Below are 23,649 nucleotides of genomic sequence, written 5' to 3' on the forward strand. Positions count from 1 at the left end.
TTATTTTATTTTAATTTCGTAATGAATTACGATTCTACGAATGATAATATTGATAAAAATAATACTTTAATAGGTTACTAGCTGTACCAATCGACGTTGTCCAAGCTAAAGATTTGTATTTTTAATAAATATATTTGTACAAAATATTTCTTCTAATTATAATAATAATATATTATGCAACCAATTACCAGTTGCAACCATTTAGATAAACAACAAATTTTCTTTTCTGATAGGGAAGTGATTCTAGTTGGTACTTTGAGAGGATCAAAAGTAAAAAATGTACAGTTGTTTTCAAAATCGGCAGAAAAATCAAAAAAAAAATGTAAGGAAATACGGCAAAATCGTTTTTGGTTTTTGATATAACTCTAAAATAAATGATTGTAGGTACTTTAAATTAACACTATATGTCTATTTTATAAATTCCTATACTTGATAACATTTTCAAAATATTATGACTTGTTTTGAACGGTTTACGGACATTTTCAGTTTCCAATTTTTTTAGTTATTTTTCTATAATGTCAATTACTTTTTATTCGTCGGGCAAAAAGCTTAACAATTCTCCTGATATATTGTTACAACATTATATTTTTTTATAAGCATATAATTTCAAATTTTGACAAAATGTATCAATAATTTAAAAATGATTTTGTAGTTAAAAATTTATAAAATGTTCAACTTGTATAGCTAAGAGAGTAAGGATTGATAATTTAAAACAAAGTTCCACGTAAATAGGTAAATAAATTACTTTATTCACAGTAATATCATCAAATATACTTAGTAATATATATATATATCATAGGCTGACAGACCGTCTTCGATCAAAATCGTTTTTAGCATACAATGATATATTGATATTATATCATTGAATTCAAAATTAATGCCATCCATTACAGTGATCCACTTGTAACCTACTGTACCACAGAGTAATACCCACTTGCCCATCTTTTTTTGTTTTGTGACTATCTAGATTGGCTTTTACATGAATTAGCAAGCCCAGTTTGAAAATCTTAATTACACTCCTTCCTCTTCAAAATCAAAGTTACGATAAACGGCACCACAATCACGACTTCCATAGTTTCATTACTTTCGTTGTATTCTTTGACATTTTCGAATTATTTTTTTGTAACAATTATATTTATCGTAAACTTTGTACATAGCCTCTAATTTTTAAATTCGCTTGACAATCTTTCCATCGCAATAAAAACCAATAAAATACTTTAATTGGTTAATAATTATTGACTATCAACACCCTCACCCATAGTCCCTTATTTAGAAATCATATCTACCTATCTAACATTTTTTGTTAAAAACCAAACTTGGTACCTATAATATATACGTATACTTGAATTTATAGTTTTTTGATACTTACAATATCGTAATTTCGTAGTAAGTCTTTTGAGTAGAATTTCCCCGATCGTTACCAAAAGCACTGTAGTTTGTTTTTCCTATTTAATTCCCCATATATATATTATCATGTATTGGTATAAGATTACTTTTTGCTGACAAAAAAATGCTCAAAGAGAACGGTGATTGGTGGCATAATGAAATTAGTGCCAGCTAGAGTGTGACAACTTTAAAAAGGAGTAACCTACACCTACCTGCGTTTCTGTTTATTTTATTATTAGCTTATTTATTTTATTTCTATTACACACAACTCATACGATCAACTACAAAAGAAGTTTCACTACCCCACGCATATACTTGTAACACAAAATAGTATTTTATTTATTCTTTTAAAAATATAATATAGGCCCCACTGAATATTTTTCAACAAAAACTATAATAATCCTTTTGCTATTGGCAGCTTTAGTGTAAATAATATATTTTATAATTCGTATTTGCATATCAGTATGTTCTCAACCTATATTTGTTACAACGAACATTACATATAATTAATTATAATATACAGTGGAAAAATTATTACGTACCTAATTTTTGTATAATATATTGACCGTGCATATACATCAGATCAACATTATGTCGACTATCGAAGCCGTGAAGAGTTCGTCCGATGTTAATATACAACAGAAATCATGATCCAGGTGTTTGAAGACCTCCCGGAAAATCGGCCTCAGGGGTCGGAAAAGAGTGTTCTCGCCAGTTTGAAGCTGTACATGGCGATACACTTCGTTGCATAACATCTCATTGCCGGCAATTTGGCATTTTAGGGGCGTTTCGATCTTTGGACCATCACCAACGGTTGAAGCTCCCACATAGAAAATCGCTATGATAATCGAATCCCATAAACTCACGATAGCCGATAAGACTTATTCACCTCTAGATTCATGAATTCATAATTCATCAAAGGTATACATAGGTGGGTATATGATATAATATTATCTACTCATTATTGTACATGATAATAATATCGATGATAGAATAGATATACCCATAGATACCGTAAAACGCACGAAGGATGTGGCAGGTAAAGGGTTTAATTAGGTATCTGCATCCGGCCTCGGTCTTCCGCAAAAAAAAAATAATATAGATATCACTTCGATACCTGCTTGTATACCATAGAGTAATAATAACTACAGCATTAGTTAGTACTTATAGTACCTAGTACCTACCCTTTACTCCATAGGTACCTACTGCATATTATAACAGTATAACTACTCGCACGCGATAACCCGAACTACCAGTATAACGCATTCACGGTGCACAGCTAGGAGACCAGATCACGCCATTATACTAACGTCATCGCGCGGTGCCTAACAATATTTTTTATTTAACTTTCAATCCGGCCGTTATTACCTGGTGCTTATTTTGTTACTCATTTCTTAGTTCTTATACATATCTTACGCGTAGGTGTATGATCATAATATGTATATGCAGTGGAGTATCTACAGGGGGGATATGGGGTCATATAATCCCCCGGAGACCAAATTTTGTACACAATACAACAGGTATATAACAATATGAATATAATATGTGTATACTGAATGTCTATTAAAAATTTGTATATCCCCCCCTTGAAAAATACTAGATACGCTACTGTGTATAATATGTACATTACATTGTAGGTGGGTAGGCACCTACCTTTATTTTTGATGTTTTTAAATAATGGGTATATTATTGTTACGTCTTTAAAAAATAATTTCAACTTGACGGTATGCTATGAAAGCCCACATGTGATTATAATTTATATTAAATTATATGTGAATACAATAGTTGTTAATCATGGGTGGTACCACGACACAGATGGCTAATAAAACCATCTTATACTAAGGTCCATGAATAAAACACTTAATTCAAGGTGTTTGAGAAAAATTAAATTCCAACATTTGAGTCCCTCAAATTGTGATACATTAATACCTAGCATCTGCAGGCTGTAGATATTGAACAAGATACTTTCCCAGTTCCTGGTTATACCAACTACTGGCTAAGTTATTATTATAAGCATAGAACTATTTTGTTCAATGGTATAAGGTTTACTTAGGTATACCTACCTAATTATAATATCCTCAATTGAATTGAAATATTATATAAATATTTAAGTTTTAATTTATTAATCTGGAAAATGGTAATTAGGTATAGATAATAGTCTAATAAGTATTAGGCAAAATTAGTAATACATTTAGTAGTAATTAAGTACCTCGGTAAGTATTATAAATACAACATAATAAGGTATAATACTATATATAATATTGTAGATTATATATACTATACGTTACTAGTTTATCTTACCTACTTATTACTTAGTAGTTGTAGTTAGGAATATTAGATAATATTATCCACAGTATTTTATAATAATTAATAGTTTAAATACATTACTTATACTAAATATGTCAAAGAATTTGAGTAAGGATTGAAGAATATAATATCATAGTCAGAAACTAAAGCCTCTTAATATTCCTCTTTTCATTTAATAAGTAAGTACCAAATAAACATTTTGTCTTTAACAATATTTTGTATCATTTTCATCACTATTTATACTTATACTTATACTTACACATAAATAATAATGACAAATAAATTGATACAGGTAACCAATATTTAATAATGTAAATTTAATACATATTTCTACCTACTACTAATATTTATTAACACGCTAGTTACACTGTTTCAAATAAAACATTTTACAATTATTGGTTCAAAAATATGTCTTCATAACAATTTAAAATTCTAATAACAATCAATGTTTAAATTAAATAAATATCTTATGATAAATTATATATTTTATCAAATAACTTTGTCATTTTAAATAAATACTTTTTCTTATGACCTAGGTTAAATTATACAATTTTCATAAATTAATTATTATAAGTAAAATTATACCATGATATAATAAGAGTTATAAATATTTAACTTTTAATAATTAATTGTTATATCACATAACATTATTTACCAAGTTCAAATATTTTCAAAATAAGAGTTTTCTAACAGATGGACTGTCAATTTCTCACCATAATTTGACAAAAAAAGTTGAGATAAAAATTTGACATAAATATTAGTTCTATAATATTGGTTTTTGGAACCATCTCTCATAACTATTATGAGGATTGAGGATCAAGTTAAAAATGTATTAACCATTACCTAATACTAATAAATAAGTATATAAACATAAAATGTATATTACATAATGATCAAAGCTGTACAATAATAATAACTTATAATATTTAATTTAAAAAATATTTGTCTTCCTTCCGACTAAATTATAAATACTTCAAAATTACATAATATTATTTGTATCTTCTTATAAAATTTTTCAAAATTTGATGGGGTACAATAAAAAAAAAATTAAACCTTTGTATATTACTTTACAGTAGGTACATATTACTATTTGCCAATAATATTGTACCTCTTCTACAAAGAAACGTAATTTAACATTATTTATAAATAAGTTTATTACGTTGAATAATAAGCTTTATGTCACTGATGGTTTGGCATCATACCATGTTGTGGTCCCATAGCTGACATTGGTACATTACCATAGTTGTTACATCCAGGTCCAACCATATTTGGATTTTGTCCAACCATATTAGGGTTCTGCCCGACCATATTAGGGTTTGGTCCGACCATATTTGGATTTTGTACAACCATATTGGGGTTCTGTCCAACCATATTAGGATTTTGACCAACCATATTAGGATTTGGTCCACCCATATTAGGATTTGGACCAACCATATTAGGATTTTGATTCATCATGTGTTGTCCCATTAACGGTGAAGGAACTGGACCTCCAGGAGTCATTTGTGGGTGCATGTTCATAGACGCAGGTGACATTTGTGGTTGTGGTTCAGATGGAAGTACAAAGTTTGACATTAAATCTCGAATGGCTGGAAAAATAGAACATTCATTGTGGTTAAGAGCGAATTCAGCAAATCTCTTCATGTGAAGACTAGCAGCAGATATTGCTGATGCTGGACCAGCATCTCTCTTTTCAGCCAGTTGTGTAAGATTAGTAGCAGTATCGTAAACCAGGGGTAAGACTAATGAAGGCACTTCATTACTATTGTATGTTATTCCAATTCTAGTGATTTGTAAAAAAAATAAAATTTTATTTCTACAAATCAAAAGTGCTTCTTTGCCAACAGGCACAATCGGAGTTGCCGATGGTGGTATTCTTAAACACCATTGAACTGTCCATTTCATTTGTTGTTGTTGAATAAGTCCAGGAATCATTTCTAATTTGATTATTTGTATGAAGTCTTTGAGTACTGTGTATGGACAATTCAACATTCTAGTGAACCCAAGTAATGTATTTGGCTTACAAGGTGGTATTGCTACTTTACTTTCAAAAAACTTTTCTAAAATATTTAATTCTTCAACATTCCATGGATCTTTTTGTTCTGGGATACATGATATTTTTAAATGTAATGACTGGAAATGTTGCATGTTAATAAAAGCTCGACATTGCAATGTTTCAACTTTGAAATTTACAACACCTGGCTCGGAGGAATTCAAAGCAATAAGATTTTCTTCAGTTTGAACAAATCTTTGTAGATTTCTTCTCATATAAACACAACCTAAGAACCTTTCTAAAGGACACTGTTTGGGAGCAGGGAGCCCTTGTGGATGTGCAGTTGGTGTGCATAATGCGTTCAATGCTTCATGAGTAATAATGGTAGGAACTGCTCCAGCCCAAGACTTTTGAGGAAGCACTCTAGAAGTATGACCATATCCACTCTTATGATCGGGACTTTGTAAAGAATGTCCCGCAGGTGATTGTCCTTGAGCTCTAGCAGGAGACAGACGAGGTAAACCAGGAGAACCAGGCCAATTTGATGCAGCAGGTGATGTCATGCTTTGAGATTGAAATGGACTCACTTCTGGTGGATGTGTACTAGAACTCAATCCAAATCCTGAGCCCGGTCCTGGTGACGAGTTTGGTAACATTCCTGCTGGGCTAGGTACATGTAGAGGGTTGGAAGGAGAACTAGCTAATAAACTTGAACCCGGTGAAGGGTGTGGTAACATTGAAGGAGAAGGGTTAATAGCTGATGGTGGAGAGGCCAAGTTAAATGACGTCACTGGGCTATTGTTGAATTGCTGTTGTGAATTTTGAGACATACTTGATACAGCAGGATGTGGGCTTGCTGGTGTATGCGGATTACTTCCTGGTGTTGTGTTACCAGCAGAATGAAACCGTAAACCTTGTGCAGGTGACTGAGGACCTCTATGCGAGGAACTCAAGAAGTTACCTTCCACATTATCCATAGTGATTGGTGAAGGAGGGTTATCATCTTCAGACTGTGATCGTCGTCTAAACACATTTGTCTCATCTACATATTTGGATAAAAATGCCTTTAAACCCGGTGTTGGTGTATACTCAGAAATGACAGATGTTCGATCATATCTACTATAAGCTCCATCTCTAATGCTCACTAAATTTCCCCATCGTAACGTGATTTCTAAACAATACTGTCCTTCATAAATAACTTTAAGTAAATTTGTAGAATTAGCGACTACTCCAAATGTAATCACTGGTACTTGTGGTCTGACTTGTAGAACACACAGTTGTGGTATTGATGGTAACTTACAAATAGCAGTAAGGGGGTTTAGTGTATCAAGCATTTCATGTATAAGCAAAGATAGCTTTTTGTTGTTGTTCAAATAACCTTCAAATTGTTCTTTAATTAAGTTATGAGGATTAATGCTGCTATTTAGTGAGCCAAATACTATATTAAATTTACAGCTTGTTGAATTCCATTGAATAGTGGCTGTAGAACGTCTATGTGTACCATATCCTATGATGAGTTTTAAATAATTATAACTCTTTATACCAATCATTGATGCTAAGTTATTCTTTTCAGATTGTAAGTAAGGTGATAAGTCTTCTACTAAAAAGTATAAATGTACAATCTGAGACCAATCGTTCAAAATTGTTTCAACTGTTTTTGACATGTTTTCAGCAACACTGACATCATAATTAATGTAAACTGGCCGTCTAGCTCCTTGTTCTCGACTATGTCTACTGGGTAAGGGACTTCCATAAAACACATATTCAGTTGTCCAACATCGAGTTGAGCCTTTACCATATACACGTATAGAAATGGACAGAACTCGCTTGCATAATGATATCCATTTGGGATTAGTTGCTTCAATACCAGATGGAGGTGGTAATGATAAAATTTTTAAAACAAAAGTTGTAGCATTTGCTTCAACTTGAACACCTTGATTACTGATGCCACATCTTGTCAATTCTTGAGCTAGTACAGTAAATGGCAGTCTTTCGTCGCACAAGGCTACAATATGGGCGAGTTCGGGTATAAAGTAAGCTGGATGTTTAAGTAATTTCCTTGGTTTATCTGGACGTACAATAACTCTTTTACGACTATTGGGATCCATTTTTTCTTGGTCTTCTTCAATAACAGCTGTAAAAGGACCATGTGTAGCTACAAATTTTTCTATTGTCAATAATGTCATAACTTTTAGATACATTTTTGGTATGTCTACCTCAATAGATTCATCATTAGGATTATCTTCAATCGATGATTTTTTTACATTAGCTAGATAAAATTTATACTCAATTCTACAAGGGGATTTTTCATTTTCAGCAAACTCAACAATTACTATCATATTTGAAATTTTATGTAGTTTTATATACATCCGATGTCGACTTATTTTTGACATAGGATGATCTGCATGATGTAATAATGGTAATCTTTCATAAGCCGTTCCAGGAAGATGTTGCAAAGTTGTTTCACACCGGCGTTGAGTAATCCAAAATCTTAAATCACTTATAAGTAAAGGTACTTTACTATGCTCATTATTCAGCGCTTGTTGTAATACAACCATACTTGGAGGACTAAACTCAGGAACATGGCATTGAAGCATACCAGTATGTGTGTCGACTGTTATCAATAACTGTTCAGCACGTAAACAAGGATTAAGTATTGCGACCGATAAAATTGATGGTGAACCTTGCAAAGTACATTCTACATCTTTTAACAAATTTTCTAATTCTACTTTAAGTTCAGAGAGACGAATTTTTGTACGTACATGAATTGTATGCACTAATAGTCTTTCCATTGACAATGAATCTGTACCAATAGATTTTTCTGTTATCTCTGCATCTTTTGTACCAAGTGATGGTGAATGTAAAATACCTAATGGCTTATTAGGCTCTTTATCATCTACATAAATTGTCAACGAGTATCCAAATTGTTCGGATACACTACGTGAAAGTTCTCTCCAATAAGAAACTACTAGACACTTGCCAGCTGTATACTCTGTTATGTGTATATGCCCTTCGAGTCTATCTTTATACAAAGCTCTGGTTTGTGAAAACAGTACTTCTAACTGCAAAGATTGACAAAAATAGTGTAATACCATATACACTTGAGTCAATGGTTCACCTCCTGTACTACAACATTCCAATAATCTTGCTTGAACAACTTGGTGAATATATTGCACCTGACGTGGATGTACCAAAGGTTTTCCTTCTCCAGTTTCTTTGTCTTCGACCAATATCTCAATGTCTAATAATCTCCATGGTATATTAGGGTTGTCTCCCATCAACGTTAAAGAAACTTGAAACTCATTTTCCACTCGAAACGTTACTCGGCCGTTGGCTACTTTCTTGCAACTCATTTCATTAATTAAATTACTACAAACCATTCGGTGTTGAATAACTCTATTTAGTTGGAGCAATGTCTCACGTTTTTCAGCTGGTGTGATTTTATCTGGGGGAACGATACGTTCACGAATACAAGCCGGTAACCGTGAAAAAGTGCCTGTGGTTAAAACTTCAACTGCAGATGGTATATGAAAATTGGGCAATCGAGCAGAAACAACAGTTTCCCGAGCAACTCGAGATAACATATCAGCAGTGTCTATAAATAACAAAGACTGCTTATCAAGAAATCCCATTATTTGAGTCGATTTATCTACTTTTGAAGCACTATTAGCCCATTTTACTAGAGCTAATAACCGAACAAATAGCTGTCGTGTTCGATTTGAAAATTTATAAATTTCAATTTTACGTTCCATATCAGGTTTACGAGGCAACAATTCAGCGAGAACTGTAAGCTCATGATAAGTACGTTGAACAATAAAATCAATCAGAACAGATAAAGAAAGAGATCCATCTGGAGGTAATCCATTACTCATATTGGGCTGATTACCTTCCAATGGCGTTGGAGGCATGGTTAATCCGTAGTAGTTTTAATTAATAAATTATCTGCAAAATAATTAAACACGTGAGTTAGTTATGACTATTTGATATTTCCAATACATAATATGTTACATTTTCAGTCTAAGCTTAGTGTTTATCAAGAGTTGGATCAAGATATTTACCTAACTTTAGATTCAGTAGAAATTATGTAATTGTTTATTCAAAGTGAAAAGCAATTTTGTGATCCGAGGTGATAATTAAGGTGATATTTAGAAGGAAAATGCAGTTACTTAAATAAACTGTCTATGTAAAAATGTAACAAATGTAATAACTTGGTGTTGTACCTGTTAAAATAGTTATAATGATTGCTTCATTTAAACTGTGAGTCTTATGACGTCCCAAATCAATTATTCACTTTTCTTCTAACACACGATTGTGAAATATTTTACACCTGAAAGCAACTTAATATTAATAATTTTAATTTTGAATACAATTTAAATTTATTTATCACATTACAATACTTATATATTTATTCACTATGAGAAATTAATTTTAATGTAGGTACTTGGATTCTAGGTAACAATTTATTTAATATGGTGAAAACATATATATTATATACCTACCTAGGTAATTATACATTAGTATTATGAAAAAAATTAAAGTTAACGCTTAGATCGATAAATAGATATATTACGAAATAAATCAACAAATTGAGGCTTTAGCAATCAGTAATCAAGAAAAGATAAAATGTAAACAAGTAAATATAAATATCACCTTTTAAAAATGTTGTTGAAATTCCAACAATATTACCAGAAAATTAAAATACAACAAATTATTAAAACAATAAATAAATAATTTAATTAAAGTTAGCAGTGATAAAAAAAATGCTGGTTAAGTGGGGGTGTCAGATTATTGAGACTCCACTGTAAATAGTTAGGTACAATAAATTCGAGAATAAATTGTACTACGTATCATAGGCGTGCGCAGGGGAGATGCTGGGTATGCCTTTTCGTCCCCTGCCGAGTTATCATAATCATAGATTTTAGTTGAAATTGTTGTCTAAAATTGTGAACTAATATCATAGTATCTTAGTTAATGATTAGAATTTAAACATTTAAAATTTTTATTTTTTCTCATAAAAATATTGGGATTTGAGACAATTTAAAATACCTTTAATAAGATTTCATAATTATATTCAATACTTAATAATCACCACAGATACAGGATCCTGTAAATAATAAAATAGACTGTTAACTCCTGATACCTACTATAATAATTGAAGTAGTTGAATTATGGATTTTGTCACAGAACATAATAGCCTCTTCGCTATTGCTTAATTTCATACTACTATTAAAAATAAAAGAATTTTGATTAGTTGGATTATAATTTTTTGTCATTATTTATTATGTTATTATAATATGATCATATTTTTTTATTTTTTTTTTTTTTTTTAATTTAGATTTGTATTTAATTTTGAGACGAGTTATTTAATGTATTGAGCTAGGTATATCTAAAAGTAATGGCATACCCTGCAAAAAAAAGCTGCGCACCCCTATGTATATGACAAAAACAGACAATGTTTTATTTTTTTTTAAATGTTAACAAAAATAAACTGACAAAATCAATTTCTACCCTATGTTAAAAAGGTACCAATAATTTTTTTTATTTAATTTGTGAAAAAAAAAATTGGATAGGTAAGTACTTATTTGATAATTTATATTTTTAATTTTAATAAAATTATGTTTTATTTTTTGAAATTTTCACAATAGCTATTTAATTTTAAAAACAAATAGTAGGTATTTTTAACTATAGGAGCATTGAACTAAATGTCAATATAAAAATTAATTAATCATAATACAACTAATTATTGAATTACCTACTTACTTACTATGATTAAGTAAGGTTTTTAGATAGTCGGTATCGAAGGATTTCCGAACGATCTAAATAATACTCAAAGTTATAATATTGAAAATATTTATAATACAAAAGTTGGCTGGGTATTCCAAAACAGATACTTACAGTTTATTATTTTACGCTTTGTAATTCCGGTAGATAGTATTATAATTCTACCATTTAATCTATTCTGTGGTTCTACGTGACTACGTTGACTGGCCGGCTGTCGGCATTAGAATTGTGAATACATGTTAGATTTCGGATTAAAACTATTAAACTTATTAAAAACTTGAGTAATGGCCAATTTAAAGTTAATCGTCGAAGAGAAACTTAAAAGGCGGTGTACTATAAAAGTATAATACTATAATGCCGCGAAGACCGTAGTGACTAGCGAGACTGTGACAGTGTGTGTGACATACTGAGTTGTATATTCGTCATTTACTATTTCACTTCGTTCTCCAATCTTAATATCACGACACTCCGTGACAGTCCAAGACACTCGACGGTAGATAGTAAACAAAATATTATGCATTCGCGGTACTGGTAACTCTGGTATACCGTGCGGTTATATTAGTACCATAGGATATTCTATGATATTTTGTACTGGCGCGGTAACTATGCCAGTACGACACGACCACAATACGACAGTCACCCCAATTCGCGTCGGTTTGATCCCCACCAATTACGTCAAACCCGCCGTTTTTGAATTGTCAATTCGTCCGCACTCCACCGTCTCCGAGATTGCTAAGAACTGAATATCAGTAATATCCATGGGTAATATTTTATAATATATATATATATTATATTATTATCTATGTTGACAACACGATTTACGATATATTTAATATCATTGACAGTGTATTCTTAAAATTCTAGATAATAACCATTTTTCCGTTCTGTAGATCCAGTCTGATCCAGACAACGATGAATAAAATTTAAAAAATATATATTTGTATAATTTATATTTAATAGTAATTGGTTCAATTATTTACGGTATTTTGTGTGCTAAACAGTGTAAAAATAAATTATTACTGCTACCTACTTGCAACACTATTACATATATAGTAACTATTATACTACAATGGCATGTAGCATATAGGGTCCAAGTGTTGCTCAGGTAACACCTTAAATATGGGTGGATGGGTATTGATTGATGAAAAAATAGGTTATTTTATAGGTCGGTATAACAGTATTATGAGGGGTAGGTTTCCTAAAATTATTTTAGCAACACCAATTTTTTGTATGATACACGCCACTGATTATACATACAATTTACACCCTATATTCACTCATATATAGATCAATATTAATGTTTAATAAGAGTGTATTATATATTGTAGTCTAAATCGTCTAAATCATCTAAATCGTGTGTATTATTTATATAGTTCTAAATTATTCTAATGTTCTGTTAACTGTTGTTTAAATATTACGAATTTCTTGCATATACGTCACGTAAGGTTAACATCCGAGAAGACTAATTTAACCTCAGACATAACCTATATTATACTAGCTATATTATATACCTATATATGAATAATTTATATCATATCTTTTTTTCTCGTTAACCTATTTATTATGTATAAAATATAAATTGTTTTTTTTTTACTAATTATTATTACGACTTTACGAGTTCATCATAATATGGCTCCCCCAGTGAAGATAAGATAAGTACGAATCTCTTGTTAGTTGTTGGTCGTTTTATCTATATTCTATACCTGCAACCTAGCTATAGTCTGTTAATTATTACACAGTAAACATAATAAGGTATAATGCTAATTGTTTTATTAGAATAATGTCTATAGGTTTGTATGTTCATAATAATTTATACCTACGTAGTTAACTCTGAAAAAAAAGGTGATAAATTTATATTTACCATTTTACCAATCATGTATACTATTAAAAAGGTACAGGAATTTATTAATTAAACGTATTTGAATTTTTATTTATTTACATTTTTAGTTGTATTTGTATAATCTATAAAGATGCATTTGAGGTTGAGTATACTTATACTATTATAATTTATGTAAATGTATACGTCCAGACAATTGTATTATAAAAGATTTAATGTTTGTGTATTATTATTTTGTTATTTACAGTGTGAGAAATATTCATAATGGGCCAACAAAACGTATTACCAAATTATTGATTGCTAATCGTGGAGAAATAGCTTGTCGTATCATTAAAACAGCACGTCGTTTGCAAATTGAAACTGTTGCTGTTTACAGTGATGTTGATAAAGATTCTATGCATGTGGCTATGGTATAAAAATTACTTTTATACTTTTATTTAGTACTTAAAATTATTATACATTAACGTGCCTAAAAATGTGTTTTAAAGGCCGATCAAGCAGTACGTGTTGGTCCGGCTCAGAGCGCACACAGCTACTTGCTCAAAGACCGTATTGTCAATGCTGCAATCAAAACCAATAGCCAAGCCATACACCCTGGGTATGGTTTTCTATCAGAGAATGCATCGTTTGCTCAATATTGCCAGAGTAATAACTTGATATTCATTGGCCCACCACCCAATGCTATTGAAAGTATGGGAATCAAAAGGTAAATGTTTGTGTTTATTGGATTTTAAATAATTGTATCATCTAAAAACAAATATTTGAATAATGGTAGTAAGTCAAAAGAAATAATGTCTGAAGCTGGTGTGCCAATAATTGAAGGATACCATGGCAAAGATCAAAATTCAGATTTCCTTCAACATGAAGCTAATAAAATTGGTTACCCTGTTATGATCAAAGCCATTAAAGGTGGAGGTGGTAAAGTAAGATTGAATTTTCAAATTTTCTCTATAGATTTGTATATATTATTATGCTTGTGGAACAAAATATAAATATTATTATTTAATATTTTATTTCATTAGGGTATGAAAATTGTTTCCAAAGAATCTGAATTTTTTGAAAATCTTATGTCAGCCAAAAGAGAATCATTAAGTTCATTTGGTGATGATTCAGTCTTAATTGAAAAATACATACAACAACCTAGACACGTCGAAGTACAGGTGTTTGCTGATCAGCACAAAAATTGTGTCTATTTGTTTGAACGCGACTGTAGTATACAGAGACGTCACCAAAAAGTCATGGAAGAAGCGCCTGCTGTAAGATTTTACAAATGACTTAAGCATTGATTAGTTTAGATTAACATAATAATTTTTAGCCCAGATTAAGTGAGAAACTAAGACAACATCTTGGAGAGACTGCAGTCCGTGCGGCAAAAGCCGTTGGGTATGAAGGTGCTGGGACTGTGGAATTCATATTTGACAATGCAACCAATATGTTTTATTTTATGGAAATGAACACTAGATTACAAGTAGAACATCCTGTTACTGAGATGATCACCGGGGTGGATTTAGTAGAATGGCAAATAAAAGTATTTTTAATGAATTCAGACATGAACGTGAACAAAAAATAAACAGTGGTATTGCAGGTGGCGGAAGGTGAACAATTGCCTTTAAAACAGAATGAAATCAAACTCCGAGGACATTCTGTTCAAGCACGTATTTATGCTGAAGATCCTTATAATAATTTTTTACCTGCTGCTGGAAATTTACAATATTTGGACTATCCTAATGTGTCTGATGATGTACGTGTAGAAACAGGAGTAAGGCAAGGAGATGATGTTTCTGTACATTATGATCCTATGATTGCAAAATTGGTAGTATGGAGTGAAACTCGATCAGATGCATTTGCTAAGCTGAAAAATAACTTGGCAGCGTTCAATGTAAAAATATTATTATTATTTTCTAGATTGCCTAATATCTTAATCTTAATATAATGATAAGTAATAACTGTAGATTGCAGGTTTGTCAACAAATGTTCAATTTCTAATGTCGCTGTGTGCACATCCTGAACTTTTAAAAGGTAATGTTCATACAGGATTTATAGAACAACATAAAAATGTTCTTCTATCAAAAAATCTACCTAATACTGAATTGATATCTCAGGTAAATGTTATTTAAACTTGATTCATTTCCTAATTATATTATTTATTATGAACTGCTAATTTTATATATTGTTTTAGGCAGTTATTGCTTTAATATTGTATGAAGAAAATAACACTATTAGTTCAAATATTAATACCAATGATCCATATTCACCTTTTGCCACTCAAACTGGATTTCGAGTAAATCACAATTATGTACAAAAAATTAAACTAAAACACAACCTTTGTGGAGGTAAAATATAATAACATAAAATTTAAAAAAAAAATTTATTACCGTACAATATAATTTGGTTTTGGTTTCAGAAATGTACGATGTCAGAATTGAGTACTGTGGAGTAGGATCTAGTAACAGTAGATTTAATGTTTCTTTTAAAAATAAAGATACTGAAATTGAATCAAATGTTATTGGTAGTTTAGATACATCATCACCCAATAGATTCCATCTAACATGTATAGTAGATGGCACATTGTATAAATCCAATATTGCATTTATAGAAAACTCTGTACATTTATTTAATAAGGTATAATTTACTATTGTCAACACTTATTTTAAAAACCGTCAAATAGATATGAAGTTATAATTTTTTGTTTTATATATAGGATGGAAAAAATGAATTTACTGTTGTTTTGCCTTTTGATGAAAAAACAATTGATAGTAATGAACAAGACACAGGAAGCAATTCAACTATTTTAGCTCCCACCCAATCAACAGTGGAAAGAGTAAATGTGAGTCTCGGTGATGATATTTGTATTGGTGATCCTATAGTGGTGTTAACAGCCATGAAAATGGAAGTAAGTAAAACATGCTTTAGATAAAGTATATTTATAATATTATCTAATTTTATAATTTATCAACATTTCAGTATGTAGTTAAAGCGCAAATTGAAGGGAAAATAGAAAAAATCCTATGTAAAGAAGGTGACAGTGTCAGGAAAGGAGAACTGTTGGTAAAAATTATACCTATAAATTGATTTGAAGTACAAACCATTGTTATACATTTTTATAAAAAATAAAATTATTTATTTCATTTTTGTTATACAATTATTTACATTATTGACTTAGCACCACGGACATAATATCTATCACATAATATATTATAGTATTATACAATATATGTGATGCGTACATTATCATTGGATAAATTTCTTTGTTAGTAAATTTAATTTTTGTGTAAGTGATTAAATTTATCAAGTTATATTGGTAGTATATTGAAACATGTTTTAAATAGAATCTGAGATAGCAAAGTAAACTGAATAGTGATAAAATAATATGATAGTTATGAATGTAATATTACAAAATATATTGCAGGATCATGTTATTTTATAAATATAATAATAAAAAGTCGAGTTGGGTCAAAATAACAATTATAGTTTATACACAAAAATCAACTATCCATTTTTAAGATTTGAAACATAATATTATACTATGTTTTCTTCTAAATGTTGAATCACTATATGTAATATAGCATATGTTCTATACATATAGCCCAGGTCCCAGATAATTATACCCAAGCCTCAACTGGAGGACATTCTGAGACATTCTCTGGACATCTGAAGAATTTTAAATACATTTAAAGATAATTTAATTAAAGGCTTTTCAAACCATATTTTTCAAGTAATCAATTAATTTGATTTTGAGAAATCTTTTTAGGTGTTGAACAAATAAACATGGTAAATGAAAATGTTTTTAGAATAATTAAATTAGTTTGAATTTTCAAATCATATTACACATGGCATTATTAACTAGAATAATTGTTAATTTTTTATAAAACTATTTAACATTCAATATTTATGAGCATAAAATATTAACGTGCCCATGATGTTAAGACGTTACTATAGGTCTTTATTGTTGTAAACACATTTACATGTCCAACAAATAGGTAGGTAATATTAAACAAAGAATGCTAAACTAAATAATACCGTAAAACTAACACTGACATAGATGAAAAATATAATTTATAGCAATAATAGCATCGATCATGACGTCTATAGGAAGGTACCTACTAAATACTAATACCACAGAATAAATTTAATCTATTCTGTGTTAATACTAATTAGTGATTTGTGGGCTCGTCGGTAAATTGTAGCCAGCATAGCCGTATGGCTAGAACTATATTATAGTGTATACAAAAATAGTAAGTGAGGTTAGGACTTAGGTAACTGCGTACATTTATGTACTACACATAATATTAAATATTTAAATTCAGCGCCTAGTGATAATGTGATTTAATATTAATTATTCCAAGCCGAATGGATGTGATATTGATATTTACGTTTTTTTTTTTTAGTGTGGTCGATGAATTACTACCACAGAATAGATTAAAATGTATTATCTATGGGTAGCAGCCTGGTCTGGTTCAACAGATAACAGTTGAAAAAAACGTGCTGATCTGATAATATATCACCATTCACCATTCACCGTTTATTTACCAATTGCTTGCTTGTTAAGTTCAAAGTTGTAGACACAGTGCACAGACGACTTCTATATTATAACACTGTATTGTTTAGAAGTCTGTGGTCGGTTCAACTGTTGAACGTTTGATTTAAATAATTTGTAGTGAACGCCGAAACACGTCTTGTGTTATTGCACTAAACTTAGTTCGTAACAGTCTTTCTTAATCTAATTACTGTCGTTCCGAAATTCAGGATGGGAAAAGTACGTAGGTACAAGAAGAAATTAGCTAAAGCCGCAGAGGGGACGACGAACGTCAGTGGTGGAAATGAAGAACAACCGGAACAAACCAATTATTTGGAATTGGCTGAAGAGCTAATGAGAATGAAGAAAGACGATGACAAGATGAGCGTCTGTTCCGTGATGAAGAGTGTCAAATCCTGTGGTGGCGGTGAATCTCTGAAATTGAAAAAGGACGCAAAGCGTTACTTGAAACATGCATTCCTAATAAAAAGTTTGTTGTTTTAGGTTCAAAAATTGTATAATATAATATATATATTCTATTTTATTAAAACTAAATATTCTGGATTTTTTTCCAGAGCTTGGGGTGACTCAGAAAAAGTTGAAAAAGAGGAAGAAAAAGTCTAATGACGATGACGACAGTGATGATGACAACAATGATCATGGTGACATTGAAATGAGCAACCAAAAAGTACTCGATTGGCCAGTCGGAAAAACAAATAATAACGATACACGAGGTGCTCCTGTTAAAAAACACGGAAAAGGATGCAAAAAGAAACAGAACGCCCAACTGTAAATAACATTAGCACATAATATAATTTAATCACCTTGACTTAATTTGTGTAATTCATTTTCAGAGCTAAAGATTTGACGTTGTTTTCCAAAAAAATTAAAAAGCAATTGAAACACCCGGATCAAAATGTTTTCAAGACATAACTTTTTTTTTTTATACTAAATTTTTAACGTCTGTATTAAAATTAAAAATATATTTTAAGTTATAACAATTTTGTTGGTTGGTTTTAATTATTATTTACCTACCTATAACTCTTTAAATGTATAAACAAAATTGTTTTGAATATTACTGATAAAATGTTAGCTACCTTAAAAATGTTGGATGATCGTGATATGACACCATTTACTTCATATTATTTGTAGTTGGTAGTTGTTCAAACAAAATATTATACATCAACATAATTAGTATCTTATATATAAAAATAGAGAGCCAAAAATTACCAGACCCATTTTCAATAAAAGTTGAATCATATTAAGAAAATGAATTATAAGAATATTAGGTACTTAGTTTATATGTATTATATGGTTGCTATTGGTTATAGTCTTATAGATAATAAAATAATAGTTATTATGATTGGATATAATTGTCTGTGTTAACTATATTTTGTCATTTAGGCTAATAAAGCTATTCTCTATACAAACTTAAAATTGAGTAACAGTTTTTAGCATAAATTAGTGGCAAATTGTATGGTCGAAGTTCATATAATTAAAAAGTACTAGACCAGTATTGGCAAAAACAGTGGAAAATATTTCAACTGATAAAATAGACTGGGAAATAATAGATGTAAGTATAGAACGATAATAATAGATAGTTGGCTAATACAGATATTATTATTGTTGGGTTGTAACCATAGAGTAATAATGTTGTAACTCATATTTTTTGACCGATTGCCATCAAATTTTGCACAATATTTGGGTTCCTCAGTGGGTGTTAAGGAATTTTTCATTGAAGGGGTCCATCTAATTTTCCAAACACATTTAAGTGGGGGGCTCAGCTACTGACTATATTAATATATATATATATTTTAGATGTTCATATAGGTATTAATGGGGGGGGGGGGGGGGTCTGAACCCCATGGACCCTTCCTGTAAATACGTCACCGGTTCCAGAAAGGGTTGCAATTTGTAAAGTATTAGAATAGAAGCCATCAGTAACAGCTAGGTATTCTATCTTAATGCAAAGTGTAATCCTAAAATATAATAACTATAAAGAATCAAAAATACTCTACCGATTTTGAAGATTCAACTATTCGAGGAAGGTTTAGAATGCTTCGATAATAGATTGAACCTGTTATTTTATAGGGTATTTTGTCCACATTGACAATATTTAGCTATTAATAATATTTGAATCGTACAAAAATATTCATTTGATTCTGTTTGAAATTGTTTACACGTAAAAAAAAATTCTCATTAGTTATTACTGTTATTAGTACTAACTATTTTATAGCACCAAAAATCCTAAAATATGCTCTATAATATGACCAAAAAAACCTTAAAATATGCTCTATAAATATGCCCTAAAAACATTAAAAATAGCAACAAATAAAAATAAATACAAATCAAAATTGTATTCAATTTATCATATAACTTTATTAAATCATTTATTTATAAAAAAAACTAAAACCTCCGTTTACAGTTTAAAAAAATTTGTATGTACTGATTAACTTGATACCTTGAATTATGACATGGTTTGTACGCAACTATTCAAAATTATCTGAGTAAATAAGAATAAAATTCAAATAATTATTATTTATTAATTAAATAATATTTTATTTATTTTACCCGAGTTACACTGTGTGATTAAGTGTTTTGCCAAATTTTCGTATTTGAAGTTCCGTCGGTTATCGGTCGACAATGACTTGTAGGTCGAAAAGGAACGTTCAACATCAACCGATGTGATAGGTGAATACTTAAAAAATACTATATCGTCACTAGTCAATTCTCCAAGATCTCCGTGTAATTCGCTATTTTCCTCTTCACCCGACAATATTTTAGAAATGCGTTTTAATGTTGACAAGCCATTATTATTTTCAAATACAGTTTTAAATTTATTTTTTACAATTGTACCTGCTCCACCCCGTAATGATTTGAACGATTCTTCGATATCTTCAATTATTTTTAACACTGTTATTAAAGAAAGGCCTTTTGTTTGTAGTTTATATTTTATTCTTTCTACGAGAATTGTGAGGTTTGATTTTATACACGCTAGGTTGCTCTCAATACCTGGTTTAACTATGTATTTTTTAGTTTTTTTTTATACTCACTGCATCATCTTATTACTAATAACTAACTTCGTACTATCCGCCGGCCGCCGCAGGAGGATGGATTCCACATCTCGGATTCATTTGTCCACGCCCAACGCCGGGTACCTAATAATATGGCTGGTAAAATATAAATTCGAAAAAATGTTACATCAACATTTTTAGATTCTGATCAGTGAACCGAGTGACGACTGTTTATGGCCCACGTTGCGTATAACCAAAATAAATTGTACCTACTTACCTATACAGCATAAGCAATTCAAAATAATATGTTGTGTACCAATGACTGGTCTAGACTCAAGTATAAAATAATAATTAATACAATTTTGTCGACAAAAAAAAAACCGTTGTTAAAAACGAATGTGCAATATGCCGATAATTATTATCGCGATACCTAATCGATAGTATACCTACAAATTATTGCTAATTTCTACATAGAAAATTAAAAAAATTGTATTGGTACCTAGCCGCTTTTTTGTAGACTCTTATTTTTTGCATAAGTACCTAGGTTGTATTTAACTATACGATAGGTAAATAGAATATTATGTATTTTATTCAGTTAAGTATAAATTAATATTAATATATATCTTATAACAAGTGATATTATGTCCAGGCATATGATATTATAATATATACGCCCGGAAAGTTTACAAAATATGTATACTCTTCGTCTTCATATCCAGGTCGTCAACAATAATGATGTAGGTATATAGAATATTATAATTGTGTATATTATAGTACCTATATGTATAAGTATCACACTGACGTACAAAAAATATGGACGAGGTACATACATTTAAAATATTAAAAGATGAAAAGTGTACTACATAGGTAATAACATAATATTATAATCGTATATAATAAAAATATAATAATATAGTACTGTTTGATTAGTTTGTATATAATAATAATTATAAATAAAAAATGTTATATGGCATTCCTTTAACAATATTATCATAAATTCATAACATAATAATATATATAGATTGGTCGTAGTGGGTAGTAGGTATAATATACCTATTATAAACAATAATAATATATTATGTAACGAGAAAATGTAAGCTCGGCGCCCTAACGCAATAGGCGGGAATAAAAAGATTGATTGTAAATTCGGCCCCGATCGTTTTTTTCCGTCGAAAACCCACAAGTTTAGAAAAAAATCGTTTGTGCGTCAAATATGTGCGTTACTATATGCACGACCTTACCATTGCGGAGCCGAATTTACAACCGCCCGTACAATATTATTATATTATAACAATATGCGTACCTATACTATATTATTTCATGCGTGTAAATTATACATACTAATAATAATAATAACATGTAAATTATTAATATACGTCGTGTTAGTATATTATAAGTTGTTTGCTGTATAATAGGTAGGTCGTAGGTATACAACGGCCGACGATGCAATAATGTTCATCCAAGAAGAAATAATAATATATTATAGAATAACAGACAACTATACTATATAATATACGATGTTGTTATAAGGAGAAAAACGGGCGAGGGTTTGCGGTGTGTAGGGGAGGGGGGGGGGTGGACTTCCGTCATTTGATTTTACACGCGTTGTCGAGGTATTTGTGCAGACTCGCGGCGATCGCCTGTTTATCACGCCCGCTGCCACCACTGCGGTTGAAGTACTTCTGCTGCAGGTGCTGTTGCTGTTGCTGCTGCTGCTGCTTCTGCTGTTGCTGTGGCTTCTGCAGCTGTTGGTAGTGGTGGTCTTTACCGCGGACGCTGCCGGTCGTGCTGCAGGTTCCGTTGGTGGCAGCCGTACCGTACTTGCTCAAGCCCCGGAAGTATTCCCGGCGCAAGTCCGCGGCCGTCTTGGGCTTAGCGGGCGGCGTCGCGACCACCGTGAGCGTGATGGACGAGTCGTTGACGGATATCTCGTCGCAGCTGTAACTCGAATCGAAGTTGCTGCCGTGGCCGGTCGGCGTGTCTGGTTTGCAAGACGCGTCGCCATTTTCCGCTTTGGCTGCGGCGGCGATCTTGTACGACAGCTCTGACGACGGCGAGTTCTTGACGCTGCCCGACTTCCGGCCGCCGTTCATCCGGGGCAGCGAGTTGTATCCGGACGAACCGCTTGACGGGTATGCCTTCTTGGCTGCGGCGGGCGTCTTGTCTGCGTGGCAGCCGCCGCAACCGTCGACGCCACTGCTGCAGGCCAACGACGACGGACCCGCCGTGGCGACTCGCGATTTCCTCGGCAGCGTTGCGCTCCTCGTCAACCTCGGGGCCGGCCACTGTTGTTTCGCCTTGCAGTCGTCCTCGTCCTGCACGCAAAATTTTACAAATTTTAATGTTTTAATGCAATATTGTATATCAAATTTTCTATATAGGACAGTTTTCATTACGACCTTATATTCCTCACTCTTAATTTGTTCTATTATACATTTTATACATACACACTATAATAGTATAATGTTGCACGCATCGTTAAATGCGTATGTTTTATTTCAGGAGAAGCATACAACTAAAGAATAAAATATTTATACTAAAACTAAGACTAGATATATGCTTTTTAATGTTGTAATTTAATAAACAAAATTAACAACAGTTTGCAATCTGATACTTTTATCTGTATATAATTGTGTTTTTTTTTTAAATGTCTTAACAATAATATTACCACTACCATGTCCATAAAGTTGGCCTTTCCACTTAATTCAAAGATTTTTTTAATTCATGCTTGAATTAGCAAGTAGTTTGCAAAATGTACAATGCTCAATACCATTTTTAGAACTAGGTAGCGAATTGCAAGTGCAAATGTATGATAGTT

General features: G+C 31.2%; 4 protein-coding genes across 10 annotated transcripts in view; 2 read left to right on the plus strand and 2 right to left on the minus strand.

Moving 5' to 3' along the window:
* Positions 1-3,847: 3,847 nt before the first annotated feature.
* LOC132938679 (mediator of RNA polymerase II transcription subunit 14) lies at positions 3,848-11,934 on the minus strand. 2 transcript variants are annotated; one of them, XM_061005655.1, is made up of 3 exons: positions 11,579-11,934; positions 9,904-10,010; positions 3,848-9,625 (listed from the first exon to the last, which is right to left on the minus strand). In XM_061005655.1, exon 3 carries the CDS (start codon positions 9,589-9,591, stop codon positions 4,873-4,875), a length of 4,719 nt encoding a protein of 1,572 aa, XP_060861638.1. In that variant the 5' UTR covers positions 9,592-9,625; positions 9,904-10,010; positions 11,579-11,934; the 3' UTR covers positions 3,848-4,872. The 2 variants fall into 2 exon arrangements, with proteins under 2 accessions (XP_060861638.1, XP_060861639.1); XM_061005656.1 differs by having other exon boundaries at positions 10,828-11,934.
* Positions 11,935-13,011: 1,077 nt separating this feature from the next.
* LOC132939614 (methylcrotonoyl-CoA carboxylase subunit alpha, mitochondrial) lies at positions 13,012-16,429 on the plus strand. 4 transcript variants are annotated; one of them, XM_061006878.1, is made up of 13 exons: positions 13,227-13,306; positions 13,412-13,445; positions 13,549-13,711; positions 13,790-14,007; positions 14,077-14,224; positions 14,324-14,557; positions 14,617-14,829; positions 14,887-15,180; positions 15,254-15,403; positions 15,481-15,634; positions 15,706-15,923; positions 16,003-16,194; positions 16,266-16,429. In XM_061006878.1, the coding sequence occupies exons 2-13, from the start codon at positions 13,435-13,437 to the stop codon at positions 16,371-16,373; spliced, it is 2,103 nt and encodes a 700-aa protein (XP_060862861.1). In that variant the 5' UTR covers positions 13,227-13,306; positions 13,412-13,434; the 3' UTR covers positions 16,374-16,429. The 4 variants fall into 4 exon arrangements, with proteins under 4 accessions (XP_060862864.1, XP_060862863.1, XP_060862862.1 ...); XM_061006881.1 differs by lacking the exons at positions 13,227-13,306; positions 13,412-13,445 and adding an exon at positions 13,012-13,120; XM_061006880.1 differs by lacking the exons at positions 13,227-13,306; positions 13,412-13,445 and adding an exon at positions 13,125-13,216.
* Positions 16,430-17,739: 1,310 nt separating this feature from the next.
* Positions 17,740-18,819, plus strand: LOC132939036 (uncharacterized). The gene is made up of 3 exons (XM_061006032.1): positions 17,740-18,307; positions 18,393-18,606; positions 18,672-18,819. Exons 1-3 carry the CDS (start codon positions 18,049-18,051, stop codon positions 18,748-18,750), a joined length of 552 nt encoding a protein of 183 aa, XP_060862015.1. The 5' UTR covers positions 17,740-18,048; the 3' UTR covers positions 18,751-18,819.
* Positions 18,820-21,402: 2,583 nt separating this feature from the next.
* Positions 21,403-23,649, minus strand: part of LOC132938390 (uncharacterized) — a 54,912-nt gene continuing 52,665 nt past the window's right edge. For all 3 annotated transcript variants that reach the window (XM_061005187.1, XM_061005188.1, XM_061005189.1), the window contains exon 8: positions 21,403-23,146. In XM_061005187.1, the coding sequence (XP_060861170.1) occupies positions 22,418-23,146 (729 nt within the window). In that variant the 3' untranslated portion in view covers positions 21,403-22,417. The remainder of the gene's footprint in view (positions 23,147-23,649) is intronic.

Source organism: Metopolophium dirhodum, chromosome 2, assembly GCF_019925205.1.
Source record: "Metopolophium dirhodum isolate CAU chromosome 2, ASM1992520v1, whole genome shotgun sequence".
NCBI classification, from domain to species: Eukaryota; Metazoa; Arthropoda; class Insecta; order Hemiptera; family Aphididae; genus Metopolophium; species Metopolophium dirhodum.